Source organism: Ursus arctos, unplaced genomic scaffold, assembly GCF_023065955.2.
Source record: "Ursus arctos isolate Adak ecotype North America unplaced genomic scaffold, UrsArc2.0 scaffold_30, whole genome shotgun sequence".
Classification (NCBI taxonomy): domain Eukaryota; kingdom Metazoa; phylum Chordata; class Mammalia; order Carnivora; family Ursidae; genus Ursus; species Ursus arctos.
In genome coordinates, this window is record NW_026622986.1 from 36,079,000 (window position 1) to 36,093,204 (window position 14,205).

At 48.9% G+C, this 14,205-nt stretch overlaps 1 protein-coding gene across 6 annotated transcripts in view; it reads left to right on the forward strand.

Moving 5' to 3' along the window:
- DIP2C (disco interacting protein 2 homolog C) overlaps positions 1 to 14,205 on the forward strand; it is a 395,318-nt gene that overhangs the window by 338,969 nt on the left and 42,144 nt on the right. For all 6 annotated transcript variants that reach the window (XM_026478673.4, XM_026478674.4, XM_026478675.4 and 3 more), the window contains 2 exons: positions 8,198 to 8,366; positions 10,322 to 10,492. In XM_026478673.4, the coding sequence (XP_026334458.2) occupies positions 8,198 to 8,366; positions 10,322 to 10,492 (340 nt within the window). The remainder of the gene's footprint in view (positions 1 to 8,197; positions 8,367 to 10,321; positions 10,493 to 14,205) is intronic.

Genomic DNA, 14,205 nt, shown 5'->3' on the forward strand with positions numbered 1-14,205 from the left:
GCGTCTCCAGCGCCCCAGGGCTGGCCATAGCAGGCTCAGCAAGTGTCTCGAGAGGGTGAATGTGAGGTGTGTTGGCATTTCTTCAGACTGTAGAAACTTTGGGGAAGACCAAACAGCCTGCAGAACACGAAGACCACAGGGGCCAGAGCCCCTTCGTGACACCAGGAAGTACTCACCGTTCGCATTTTGCAGTCTTCCAGAGTTGGTTGGGAGGTAGCATACTGTTTTGGTAGTGTCAACGCTCGAGCGTCTGCAAGCACGTGAACAAGGCCGTGGTGCACACCGGTGCCCACCGTCCGGCTCCCACGGGCCAGCGTTCGGACGGCTTTGCTTCATCTCTCCTTCCAGTTTTTTCTGCCCCTGTGTTCCGTGCGGCATTGTAAAGCAATCACCAAACGTGATTTCGCCATAAACTGTTCGGTGTGTGTACAGTTTTGTGGCTGTGCCTTAATATAGATTTAAAACTGAGATGCTGCCGTATGAAAACGGTCATGATTTCCTTTCTTCTTAATAGTCGCTAATGTCTTCTCTCATGTCTTTAAATGCACTTTGGAAAACAATTATTCTAATGCATTCATCGTACTTAATAGTATTAAGTTAGATTAAAATCCAGTCCTGTAGTTTTGAAAAACGCTGGCATTCATTCTAGTTAGAACAATTAAAGTTTTTGAGAGCACAAATTCAATTCAATTAAAATATTCAGTGATTTTTGCCTCACTATAGAATGCAGTAGTATCGTGCGTAAATATTTTTCTTGGGAAGTCGTTCAGAATATGGCGTTGCAGCAGAGGGGCCAGGGACGTGCAGCCAACCGCGAAGGAAGCCTGTCCTGCGGCACTAACCCTAAAGGGGACTGTGTGTCCCTTGGCAAAGGCGCCCGTGAAGCCGAAGCGAGTGGATGGAGCGCTTTCCCGCCCCTGGGGCTCACCGAGCCTGACCCTCGTGACACGGCCAGAGAGGCTGCCTGTTGGTGGGAAGGTTTGACGCACACCGGTAGCAGCGGGTCACGGTGGGGCTCTTGAAAGGGGCCCTAAGGTGGCTTTTCCTAATGGCGTCTTTCCTGCAAATTCGTTCAGAAGTCATGAAATTACCAAGTTCTGCTGATTGTCTCTGCAACACTGACATAAATACAGGAGAGCTGTGAACTTCTTCCTTCTGAAGTCTCTGCAGAAACAGATCCGGACAAACTTGCTTAGAAACTGGCCTGGGAGCATCTGCCGCAGGAGGAATGAGAATGCCCAGCACCTGTCGGCACTGGGGGTGCTGCTGTCTGCTCCGACGGGCTAGCGCTCCCTCGGGGAAGGGCCGACTTCACGGCTGGTCCAGGAAATGCACAAGATGCGCCTGAATGTCTTTTTGTGCGAGAAGGCGCTCGTGGCATGAGGGTGACGTGCCCTTTGGAGGGGCTCCCACTGGCTGGATTGGGGGATTTCAGCACCAAAATAAAGATTATGATAGATAACACTTTGAATAAAACAGGAAATTATCTCACCATTCCAACAGACAGACTGAAAGCTTGATCGATAGAGTAGACATCTAGAAAACAGTTGTGAGTTATAAAGGGATGGAGAGAACCTTCACAGCAGAGACACGGGGTCATGAGTGTCACCCAGAGAGTTGCAGCGAGGCAAACAGCGTCATGTCCGGGGTCGTCCTGACAAAGACCCTTCACTGAAGCACTGAGTCCAGGGAGCATCAGACCCAGACTGAGGGGTGCCCACAGCTGCTGTCTGTGACCACGAGTGCCAGATTCACACAGTCACAGAAGCCCTGAGGACCCCAGCGGGTGGGCTGATGGCGTCTGCGGGTGTGTCTCTGAACGGTCTCCTTTCTCTGTAAAAGTCACCGTCAGGACAACCAGCAAACGTGAAGGGGTCCAAGGCTTCGGTGGAAGAAATGTATCTGTTTCCTGATTTTGACATCTTATTGGCTGTATGGAGAAAAATAAATATGTTTACTGGAGATACCCGCTGACGTCAGTGACCCACCCTCAAGTGATTCGAGAGAGGAAAAAGTTATTTCTACTTACAACTTTTCTGTAACTTTGCAATGCTTTCAGCATTTTAAAAAGTTTAATACAATTTTTTGTGTTTTCACCCTAAAGTTACCTTCAGGCATAAAATAGAGGATTATTTCTTTGAGAATCATGATATAACAGAATTGTTTCAAAATATTCTTAAGATCAAATATGTCTTAAAAAGCATTTCCGATCATTGATATTCATGGGTTGGAAGTTTCAATATTGTTAAAATGGAAATTCTCTGCAAATAGATCTAGGATTCGAAGTAATTCCTGTCAAAATCTCATCAGGGTTGGTTTGTTTTTGTTTTTGTTTTTTGGCAGAAATCGAAAATTTTATCCTAAAATACAAAAAAAGAATGCCCAATATCCAAAACAATTTTGGAATAGAATAACAAAGTTGGAAAGCTCAGACTTCCCAATTTCAACACTTACTGCAGTAACCAGACCAGGGCTGTGCTGGCATAAAGGTAATAGGAAGGTAGGTGCAGAAAAAACAGCCAGTGAAACAGAATTCGGAGTCTGGAAACTGTGGTGACCTCTTATGTGTGGCTACTTCATTTCTCAACAAAGGTACCACAACAGCTCAATGATGAAAGGGTGGTATTTCCAGTGAATGATGCTCGGCAACGTTGGATGTTCAGACATTGACGTAGGAGCTAAGACTTTTAGAAGACAGAGGAGTCAGTCTTTATAATCTTGAGTTAGGCAGAGTTCTTAGATATGGTACCAGAGGTACAATACATAAAAGAAATACCAAAAATATGACTTCAATAAAATTAAAAATGTGGGCACATCAAACGACACTATTAAGAAAGTTGGAAAAGTTGGAAAGCCACAGACTGGGGAATAATTTTTGCGAATCATACGCTGATAGAGTCCTTCCAACCAGATATAAAACAAACTCTCAAAACTCAAGAAGAAGACCCACAACATAATTTAAGAACAGGCAATAGATTTGAATAGACATTTCACCAAAAATACAGAAATGACTTATAAGCAAATGAAAAGATGCTTAGCATTTATTAGGGAAATGCAAATTAAAGCTAGTGAGATAACACTTCGTACCCACTGGAGCAGATACAGCCGCAAACCCCAGAAAGTAACGAGGTTGGAGAACTTGTATTTTCTGGTTTCAAAACAATACCACAAAACAACAGTAACCAAGGGTGTGCAGAAACCGGAATTCTCCTACGTTGTTGTCAACGGGAATGTGAAATGGTGAAACCACAGTCTGGCATGTTCTTAAAAATTAAACATAAATTCACAGTGTGACCCAGCAGTTCCACTCTTAGGCATCTGCCAAAGCAAAGGGAAAACACCCAAAGCCCTGGTGAGTGAAATGTCCCTAGCAGCCTTCGTAAAAACAAGGAGGAAAGAAAAACACACACCCCACGGGTCCACCAGCTGGTGAAAGGCTGGATGGTGTGTGTTCGTGTCCGTACGATGCGGTATGGCTGCAGCGTGGATAAACTTCAGAAACAGCCCACGAGGAGAAAAGCCAGACTCAAAATCACATATTCTGTGATTGTGTCCAATGATGCCATTTGTATACGATGTCTGGGAAAGACAACTCTACAGAGCCAGAAAGGAGGGCAGAGGTTGAGTGGGGCTGGGGTCGAGCCACAACGAGCACAGGTGGGTTGGAAACGTTCCAGAACAACTCTGCAAATTTAGTAAAATCCTTTCAATTCTGTGCTTCATATGGGGTGGATTTGATGGTACGCGCATGATACCTAAAAAAAACTCTTAAGAAGGAAGACAGGCTGTCATCAGGGAGCTGAGGGGCTCAGTGCAGACGGTAACCTGCCCACCGCAGGGTGACGTGTCTTGTAGCGAGCCAGGCACCTGCCCTGCTCCAGGTGCCCAAGTTCTGATCATTTGTGTGTTTTCTCAGGTTAGTAAGCTGAAATCACTGAATTAAAGGTGTGAAATTGTATGTTACCAAAATGTCTGATTTTTCCTCCTAGTCAGCCATGTTTTTCTTTTTTTAAATAGACTATTTTTCAGAACAGTTTGAGATTCACAGCAAAACTGAGTGGAAGTTACAGAGATTTCCCACATACTTCCTACGGCCACACTCGCACCATCTCCCCCATCATCAGCATCTCCCTCCAGGGTGGGTCTTCTTTTTTTTTTTTTTTTTTTTTTTTTAATAATCTAGGACCCTGGTTGATGCATCGTCATCATGGACCAGAGTCCATAATTTACATCAGGGTTCACTCTTGGTGGTACAGGAAGCTCAGAGATAGACTGATCTTTGACAGAGGAGCAAAGGCCATGCAACAAAGCCAAGATTGTCTCTTCAGCAAGTGATGTGGGGACAACCGTGCTTCTACGTGCGCGAAAAAATGGGTCTAGGCGCAGACCTCACGGTCTTCACAAGAACTAGCTCAAAATGGATTGTAGACCTAAAGTGAAACATAAAACTATCAAACTCCTAGAAGGGAAAAGTCTGGATGACTTGGGTCATGGCCGTGACTTCTTAGATATGACACCAAAAGTCTCCCACGATAGGACATAATTCATTGAAATGAATCAATCATTACCGCTCTACGAGACACCGTCAGAACGAAGAGGCGAGCCACAGATGTGCAGAAAATACTCCCACGTGTCTTTAATCATCTGGTTCTGTCTGAAGTTCAGATCTAGACTAGAATATTCTGTTCAGGTTCCAGGAATTCTCAGAAAATCATCGTCTTCAGTATAAGCAGCCTGCTATTACTCGGTTGTTTTCTCCAAGGAGGTGTTTGTGGCGAGTGCCAAGAAGTCAGTTCCGGTTAGTAAATGAAGCGATGAATCGACATTGGTTGGGCTGAGTAAGGAAGGGCTAGTAAGAAATCCGTGAGGAGTGTTCCCTGTTATCTGTCTGTCCTCTGTTATCAGCACTTGTTAATTTTTTTCTTAATGTTGACGTCCATCCTAGTGTAACGAGGAGAGTGGCGCACCGTACTTGATTTTCACGAGTGTGCCTACAACTCTCTAGCCTTGAATTCCACACGGGGGACCCCAGCCCTTTCATGTGGGAATGGTTCCGACCAGGCAGGTCGTTCATCCTGACGTATGTTCTTGATTAGGCTGGTCGTGGGTGTTCCGTATTTCATTTTCTGTGGTTTGGATCTCCTTGCATAGTACTTATGAAGTAAAACCCTGGGAACAACATGGAAGTGATGAATTGTCATCATTAAGAGGAGTATCATCGTAAGGTTTTGCCCACACTTTGATTCCCTAAGCCGTGGGGCTCAGATGTCACAGCACGTGTTTGGAGCCCAGCATTGAAAATGTGAAAATCCTTGGTGAGATCCCGCGACTGTAAATCTGAGCTGTGGTACAAAGCATGCGGGGAAACCTAGTTCAGTTGTGTTGTTAACCCTGATTCATGAACAGAAGTGGACGCATGCTTCCTGGCGGACAGTTAGGATTTCTGAGGTGCGTAAAGTGCAGGCTTGTTAGATCTTAGGTTGTTCAAACCCCATAGTTGATCCCTGAGACTGTTCTTTCGACGTCCATGTAGCGGAGGAAAATTTCCTGTCATGTTTGTTTCTTCCTCCTCCATGTTGGAGTGAACACATTCGCTACCAAGAAAGCCTCTAATTCAGAGTGACAGCATGTGTGTGTGCCGAGTCTTTGGAGGCCATGGTGCAAGGGACAGACAGCACGACTCTACCCAGGGTTGCAAAGGAAACATCAGTTTCTGTCAGCTCAGGCCAGGCGGGAATGTCCTGTGTGTGTGTCCACGTCCCCAGGGGCAGCGCACCTCTGGGAAAGCGTCCTGGCAGCAGAGTCTTGTCTTATAGCCCCGGGGAAAACATCTCCAAATTGCTCCGTAGGACCTCTGGGTATACGGGGTGATGGCATCCCTTGGCCACTAGACATAGGGGTGCAGCTGGGGAAATGTTTGGTTTCTTTCCGACCCCAAGTGGATAATTCTTGGAAGGTTACTTTGAAAATAACATGGTATGCCTCAAAAGTGAGCACACAGGGAAGACAGGCCAGCTTCCAACACCGGATGGAAACTCTGATTTTCAGGAACCTCAGCTCTGGGTACAAGAGCTTCTGGGTAAAAGTTTGTTTTCTCAGACTGCGAAGTCCAGGCTACATTGTTTGATGGAGTGTTACTCACAGTGGTTACAGCACACGGCCTGCGCTCAGCTGTTTGAGTGGGAGCGGGACTTGGTGATGCAGGTAGATTCGTTGTCCTGTGTTTTGGTCTCGAGTAACCTTAGTGTAAACTGATCTTTCATGACCTGAGTTAATTTCTCAAAGACACATCTTACAGAAACACTGCCAGAATTTCGAGTGCTACAGTCATGGGAACGGGCTCCTCCCTGATTTTGATAAATTGACACTAAAGGTAACTTCCGCACGTTTCCATAGGGCTCCACCGGGGAGTGCCGCTCTGGGCAATCACATGCCCAGCGGGACGTCCGTAGCAGCAGGATTTCGGAGCAAACGTGAAAGGCGTGGGTGTAATAATCCTCTCTCCTGCTCCCTGAGAACAGTAGTACGTCCTCAGCTCTGCAGGTTTCCTCTAAACTCGACCCAGACCCAGCGCTGACTATGCTGAGGTTTGGGTAGCCCTTCAAATACAGCGTCTGTTTGTTCTCAGACTCCCTTACTCGAAGGGTTAAGTAAAATCCAGACATTCTCATGGATGCACCTACCACTGAAAAATTAGCTCCCACATGATGATGGATCTCCATCCTGGAGTGACAGTCGGGCTTTCTCCGCACGCGCTGGTTGTGGACTGGGGTTGTGCTCAGCGGCCTGCGTTAGCAGAACCAGAAGTACCCACCAGCTTGAAGGGTTTGTGGTCCCGATGAGAAACGTATGATTGGGTGTCTCCAGGTGAGGGGTGTGTGTGCGCGCACGGCGTTCTTAACAGGAGCCTCTGAAAGCTGTCAGGAGCTGGCTCAAGCCGCAGAAAGGTGTGGGGGGCAGCGAAGGGGGTCACAGCTGTGAAGGGAGACAGGCTAGTCACAGGTCAAGGCGGGGTGGGGGGTCCCGCACGCCCGAGGCACTGGCAGCTGGCTGGTGGCCCCTGAGCCCTCACATGGCAACATAGCCAGGTCCTTCCAGAAGGGACATCTGAGGGGTAGGTACGTAGCAATGGACTAAGGCACTTTCTAAAGCAAAAGCGGAGTCTTTAAATGGTATTTATTGTAATGTCCACAAAGAGCCTGTTGGTTACTTGTTAAAGTTCTTGCTTGTGATTTTCCCTTGGTCAGCCAGCACCTGGGGGTGGTGGAAGGAAGGGGGGAACCACAGGCAGCTTTCAGCTCACGGTGTAGAGTTTCCTCTAAACTCTTACTCTCAACTCAGCATCTGTTCCTCCCTTCAGGAAGTACTCTCATTTAAAAGGAGAAATTGGCTTACATGGGACTTTTTGTTACTAAAATAACAGTGGCATTTGAGTGTGCTTTGAGATGCTTGAGTGTGTTTAATACGGCGTGTGTGTAAATAGTGACTGGCATACGACCTTATCTTCTGCTTCTTCTGCTATTCCTTCACAGGCAGTCAAATTAATTACCCTTCCTGTCTTGTGCATTAACTTTAATTAATCAAAAGAAAGCACTGCAGCGTTACGATGTCCTATCACAACGTGTGTGTGCAAATTACTCACAACTGGATAACTTTCACACTTTCTGAATTTTAGTTTTCAACATACAGGGATTTAAGATTCCCCCATCAGTAATGCAGTAAAAGCCAGTTGTCTAAAAAAAAAAAAAAAACGGACAGGACGCGTGGCTGGCTCAGTTTGTCAAGCATGCAACTCTTCATCTCGGGGTCATGAGGTTGAGCTCCACGTTGGGTGTAGAGATCACATCAAAAAAATGGACAAAGGACTTGATTCCTCCAAAGAAAACATGCGTTTTTATAGATGCAACCCTGTGTTTCCTGTATTTTGCGAATGTAGCAACCTTGAGAGAACCCTGATGGCCTCGTAGCGTCTAGAGGTTTCAGAGGAGTGCTCAAAAAGGCGGTCACCGAATCAAGATTCCTGGAGTTCTCTTGGGCTTTGCAGAATGTTTTTGTGAACACACTTGCATTTTGTATTGGCCAACCTGGAGGGGCAGTGGCGGGACTGCCCCCCTCTTGAAGTGGGCAGCAGATGTTGCTGAGGCACAGGGGTCCTGCGGCCCCACCCTCACGCGGCCCTTCCCGTCTCTCTCCGCAGTGTGTACTCCGGGCACCAGTCCATTCTCATCCCGCCTTCTGAGCTGGAAACCAACCCTGCCTTGTGGCTTCTTGCCGTGAGTCAGTACAAAGTCCGGGATACGTTTTGCTCCTATTCAGTGATGGAACTTTGTACCAAGGGGCTGGGCTCGCAGACAGAATCCCTCAAGGTAAGCAGCCTGTCACAGGCCTCAGGGTGCTTTGGGGAGCCCGTCCGAGCGTCCTAGGGAAGCACCTGTCACAGGGCGTGGCAAGGGTTGCTGAAGCTAAAATAATCATTCACAAAAGCCAAGGTGTAATCCGCTGTCCCCTGAAGCTCCCTCCCAAAACTGATTTCATGTGAAAACTTGATTTTATACGGTGAATGATTGCACTGCCCCAGGGAGTCACAGGTCAGGGTGTGCCCTCTGATGTCTGCGAGTGCGTCCGGTCTGCCCGAAAGGCCCTCAGGGGCTTTTCCTCCGTTGGTGAGTTCACTTGTGCAGTGAAGTTAACTTTTTTCTGATGCTGGTATTCAAGCCGTAGGTTTGAATTTAGCCACTCATTTTTGTTTTCCTTGAAGACCTTGATGTGTAGGTCTGCATCCTAACCAGAATGTTAGCATTTGCCTCCATTTAAGTCAATAACATTCTGATGGACATATTTTCATGGTGAAGTAGTCACGATCCAAGTAAGGAGGGGAGATAATCAATCATATGACTGGTTTTCGATTTATATTCCAACTGCCATCCATGGTTTATATGCTCAGATGTGTGTCTTGTGTATAGACAGATGATATTTGTGTGTGTGTGTGTAGACATGTGCACATGAGTTATCTACACAAATGAATAGTAAAGCATTACATTTATCTCCTGAATTTTGTTTTCCTGTTTAGACCTAATGCATTAAGCTTGAACAAGAAAAAAAATGCAAGATAATGTTGATATTAAGCTACATAAACAAATATATAATTGTGTGAAATTATAGATCTAGGAAAAGAAATTTACAAAATGTAATTATTATATCACCTATGTTATTTTATAAAACGATGGAGTACATTTCACAAATAATAATATAATTGAGTGCTTTCTAAGCCCTTGATTATTGACTTAATCTTTACAATAGGCATCTGAGATAGAAAGCACTATTGTTAAAGAGGAGAAATCTTAAGTTACAGAGAAATTGAGCACCCTTTCCAGGTCCTTACATTTAATAAATTTTGGAGCCAAATTTTGAATCTCCAGCTCCAGGTGCGCCATCTCGAGACCCAGGCCGCACTGCCTCCCCGAAGACACACACGTGCAAATCGAGCATTGGGATCACGCATTCGGAGTGTTTTCTGTGTGGCTTCGTGTGTATGAGATCATATCTGTGCAGGAACCTCTGGGGCCAGCATGCCCCCAAGCCGTGTCCCCTGCACCGTGCCCCCTGTGTCTGTGCCCTGAGCCCAGGCCGCGGTGCAGGGCCCGGAAGGGCTGCGTGGCCCAGCCTGAGACGGTCGTCCTGCTACAGCTCTGTTCCTCTGGAGACCATCGCTCGCCACCCGCCTCCTTCCCCCGCCCCTGCAGGCACCCGGCCCGGCTGGGAAGCGCCCCTTCGCACAGTCCGGTGCTCGGCTCTCTGAGGTCCTCCTCTGCATCTTGCTGTCTTGCTCAGTTGACTGAACGTGGTGCAGACCCGAGCTCGCTCAGTCACACACAGTCCTCAGAACTGAACAGGATCTTTTCGGTCTCATGGGACTTAGGAGGAGTGCTGTCTTTACAAAATTGTCTAAATATTTTACTTCTCCATTCTGATTTAAAAATAGTTTTTCTCATTTCTGTCCAGTGTGTGGTCCTGTGTATCCGTGTTCAGGGGTGTGTCTTGCTTCCCCAGACCCTGTCCTGTAATTGTTTTTCCAGGACCTTGCTTCTCCTCGTGCTCCTCGCTGCTGCATCTCACCGTTATTTAAGAGAGGTTTGTGAAGGCACCCTCAGTCCTCTGATGCCTGTAGGGTTTTTCCCCACACAGACGTCCCAGGACCGTTGAGTGACGGGGACACAGAACGCTGTCTGCGTGGAGTGTGTGTTGCTTGTATCCATCTGGTTAAGGAGCTCACACCTTGAGCACTGGAAGGCTGACCTCTTACCGCTGCTGTTATTTCTAGGCACGAGGGCTGGACTTGTCCCGCGTGCGGACATGTGTGGTTGTGGCAGAAGAGCGGCCTCGGATAGCGCTCACCCAGTCGTTCTCCAAGCTCTTTAAAGACCTGGGTCTCCACCCGCGGGCTGTGAGCACCTCCTTCGGCTGCAGAGTGAACTTGGCGATCTGCTTGCAGGTGGGTTTCATCGGGGTCAGTGAGCGCTCCCGTCAGAGGGTGGCTTTCAAATGGTGCGCCCTCAGCACGGGGTCCTTTCCGTGGCTGATGCTGAGCTACGTCCAGGAGATACCTTGTAATCAAATGCACGTGGTTGGTGCACACTCGTTTGGTTGGTTTTTTTTCTTTTTCTTTCTTTTTTTTTTTTCAGTGTGCATTTGTGAGTAACCATTATTGACGGCTAGCGCTCAGAGCACTCATTGTGTCCTGAAACATTCTCACTTTGGTAACATGAGTAGCAGTTGGCCCAGACCCCTCAAGTTGGGCTTTTTAAAGATGGCAGAGACAAGTGTTTCTCTGTGGCAAGAAACGCTGTGTCTTGAAGTGCTCAGTGTCCGGGACAGACAGGAGCTTCTGCAGGAAGAATGCCGAGCAGTTAGCAGGTCCGGGGCTTTGCTGCAGTGATGGCATCCGGAGGTAGACGTGGCACTTCCTGGCTGCACGTGCAGGGCACAGGCGTGAGGCAGCCCCCGACACGACCCGCGTGGTAACCACGGCGGAAGAACGCTTGCTTGCTTGTGTTTCTTCATTAGCCACTTGCCACCATCTTCGCTATTCCTTTCGTTCTTCAAACCCTTAACACGGGTGTGTTGATCGTGGGGATCGCCGGCCAGGGCAGGGCTGCCCAAAAGGAAGGACAGGCGTCCCCACGTGCCCTTCCCACAGCCTCACCCGCAGCAAGCAGCCCGGGCACAGCTGCAGGCCTCGTTCCTCAAACCGATCGGCAGGATAAGCAGGGTGCTCACCCAGGTGCTGCAACGGAGCACGACCCAGCAGGTCGCCCCCGGCCTCCCGTCCTGCCCACCCGCTGTCCCTGCCATTTCTGACCCCAGAGCTGGTTGCTCACAGTTACCTTGGGGGTGACCTGGGAAAGCTCCCAGCTGGCCACGTCCTCACCAGCACTCCAGGCGCTGGGACTTCACCACGGACAGGGGCCAAGAGCAGACTGACCATGTGACCCATCAGATGAGTTCGCTCCAGAAACATTAGCTACAGAAGGCGTCTTGTTGGGTTTTTATTTTTATTTTTTTTATTTTCTACTACATCCAAAATGACGTTGCTGTCATGGGCCTGGTGCTGTTTTGGAATCTTGGCAGCATCTTTAATCATTTTTGTACATTTTACATTTTTTCCCCACATGTTTGCTTTATTCTCAACTCATTTCCAGCCAGTTTTCCTTTTTCCTGAATGGTTAGCTTTGGAAACTAGCCAGAAGTGTGGATGTGTCTGATAGCAGAGGTGGAGCGCACTGTGATTCCGCCGTGCGGGCTCGGTGTCGCGGGCTACGATGCTCGGGGGAGGGGCGCTTCAGGAGTGAGGCGTTTCCTGGCTTCAGGGAGGCGATAGAGCCTGGATCCTGTATTTGATGCGGCACCCCAGGTCTCGCAGCAGTGTCCCTGCAGCTCCTGGGGACACCCCAAGAATCAAGTAGCCTTGTGTCAGCCTGAGTCAGATTTTCCTCTCACTGAACTTCTTATAGTCCATGAGATGGACACTGAACAGAGTTTTCAGTGTGAGTGAAATACTCATATGTATATACAGTAGGGGGGTGAAGTGGGACTTGCGCACAGGGGGTCACAGAGGGCCTCCCCAGCGGGCAGCATGTCAGCAGGGTGCCCCAGGAAGCCAGAGGGCAGGTGCAGAGGCCTTGAGGCAGGGCTGGCCAGTGGGAACATGAGTTTTCTATTAACCATTGCAAAAACTTCAACGTGTGAGATGACGGTCGTGAAGCAGCAGGCAGAGCCCGCCGTCTGCACAGAAACCCACGTGTCGTCCTCCCCGTTGTGTTTCTGGAGGGCCTGACCCACAGTAAATGCCCAACAAGATTTGTTAAATATACTAAAACTGAATTTTTATGAATGTGTAGACAAATCAGGGAAATAACCTGAATGGTTCTGAATCTTACAGATTGAACTTTTTTTATAAAGGAGTATTTTAGAAAACAAATCAGAAAATACAGATCAGCCAATAAATAAAGAATTACACCCATAATTCCATCCACCCAGAAATAATCGCCATTAATCCCTGGATGTAAAAACACCGGAAACACAAAAGGCTATAATGCTCAATCCCCAGTACTGTACCGAAATGTTTAAAGGCATTGGAAATTGGAGTTTTCCCTTTGTTGCAGAGTTAGCAGAATTACCAACATAAGTGAAATCGGGAAGTAGGCATCCTTGTTTTCGGGTGATGTGCTGTTTTCCCAAGAGGACTGTGTGTCCCGGTGACTCGGTGGGCCTGACGTTTGAGCCACTGTTCTCTAGAGCAGCCCTGGTAGAAGGGACGAGTCTCCACGTGTGCCCGATGCGTCCTTGTCACCTAACGGAGGGGCGCTGTCCAGACAAGGAGCGGAGCCTCGCCCATGTGCTCACACCAAGTTCCTGGGCTCAGGGTGGCCGGGCCCACATGCCACTTTCAGAAGGGTTCCCGGGGCTTTGGGGAAAGGCCGAGGTTCACAGTGGGCAGCTTTTTGTGACTCCGGGATAAAAGATATCTGCTACATGAGATTGTAACGTTACGTGGGGACAAACTAGGGTTGGTTTTACTTGGCGAGGTTGGTTTCCATCGATGGCACTCTGAAGGTGTCCTCCTCCCTCCCGACTCGGTACAGTTTGATACTAAGGCTCGTTCTCCACTATGGCGTCTTGGGTGTTTTCACGTTCTGGCCGCAACTCGTGCTGTCTCAGCCTGAAGTGCACTTGCCCCCCCCCCCCGCCCCCCCTTCACGGGCCAAAATCCTGCTGCTCTTTCCCAGTCCCTCTGAGTGCTGGCGCTGCAAGTGCTTTCCGTGCTCTGAATCCCCGTGGTGCTTCATCCCCCACTTCACGCGTTGTGCCACGGCTCACCGTTGTCTCTGCAGACACCCGTGACCTTCCTCTCGGGGAAGGACTGTCCGAGCCCCGGGACAGCGCCTCACAGGCTGAGGCAACCTCACAGACGTCCCACAGTTCGACTCCTCTAGCTTCACGTACAGTTCACTTTGGAGACACCAGGCACACTTTTTCGTTCAGAGTCCAGCCTCCCGTGTGAAGTGAGTCCACGGCAGCAGAATTTCCTCCAAAATCAAAGCCGTGGAGTCACTGGTAGCTCTTCCTGGCCGGTGGGAATCACGGGCTTGCTGCCCACTGTTAGCTCAGGTGGCTGGTCCCAGGTCTGCGCTTCAGAAAAAAGACTTTCACCCCAAAATAGAAATATTCTCCGACGAGAGGATTGGGCCTTGTGGTTCCAGGTAGTATCTGGGTGGATCTCCCCACAGCTCGCTGGGGCTGAGTTAGCTGTTCTGGGATGGAAGACACTGAACCCCAGAGCAGTTAAGACGACGTTCCCCGTCAACCAGGCAGGGAGGCAGACACGGAACCTTCGCTGCTCCTGGACCACGTAATCTGAGCAGACATGACAGTGTCCACAGAGGAGCCCGTCCTTTTCGGGTTTCCTTTTCTCTAGCATTTTAGATGAGACCTGCTGCTTTGTACAAGCTACATGGGGCAGCCCAAAGATGTGTGTCTGGGGTGGGGGGGGGAGATTGGGGGCGTTCTCTGCTCTGTGGCCGTGGGGGGGGCGGGAGTTGGGGGCGTTCTCCGTTCTGTGGCTACAGGATGGGGGAGGTGGGGATGTTCCCTCTGTGGCCGTGGGGTGGGGGGGGCGAGGGTTGGAGGGGTTCTCCGCTCTGTGGC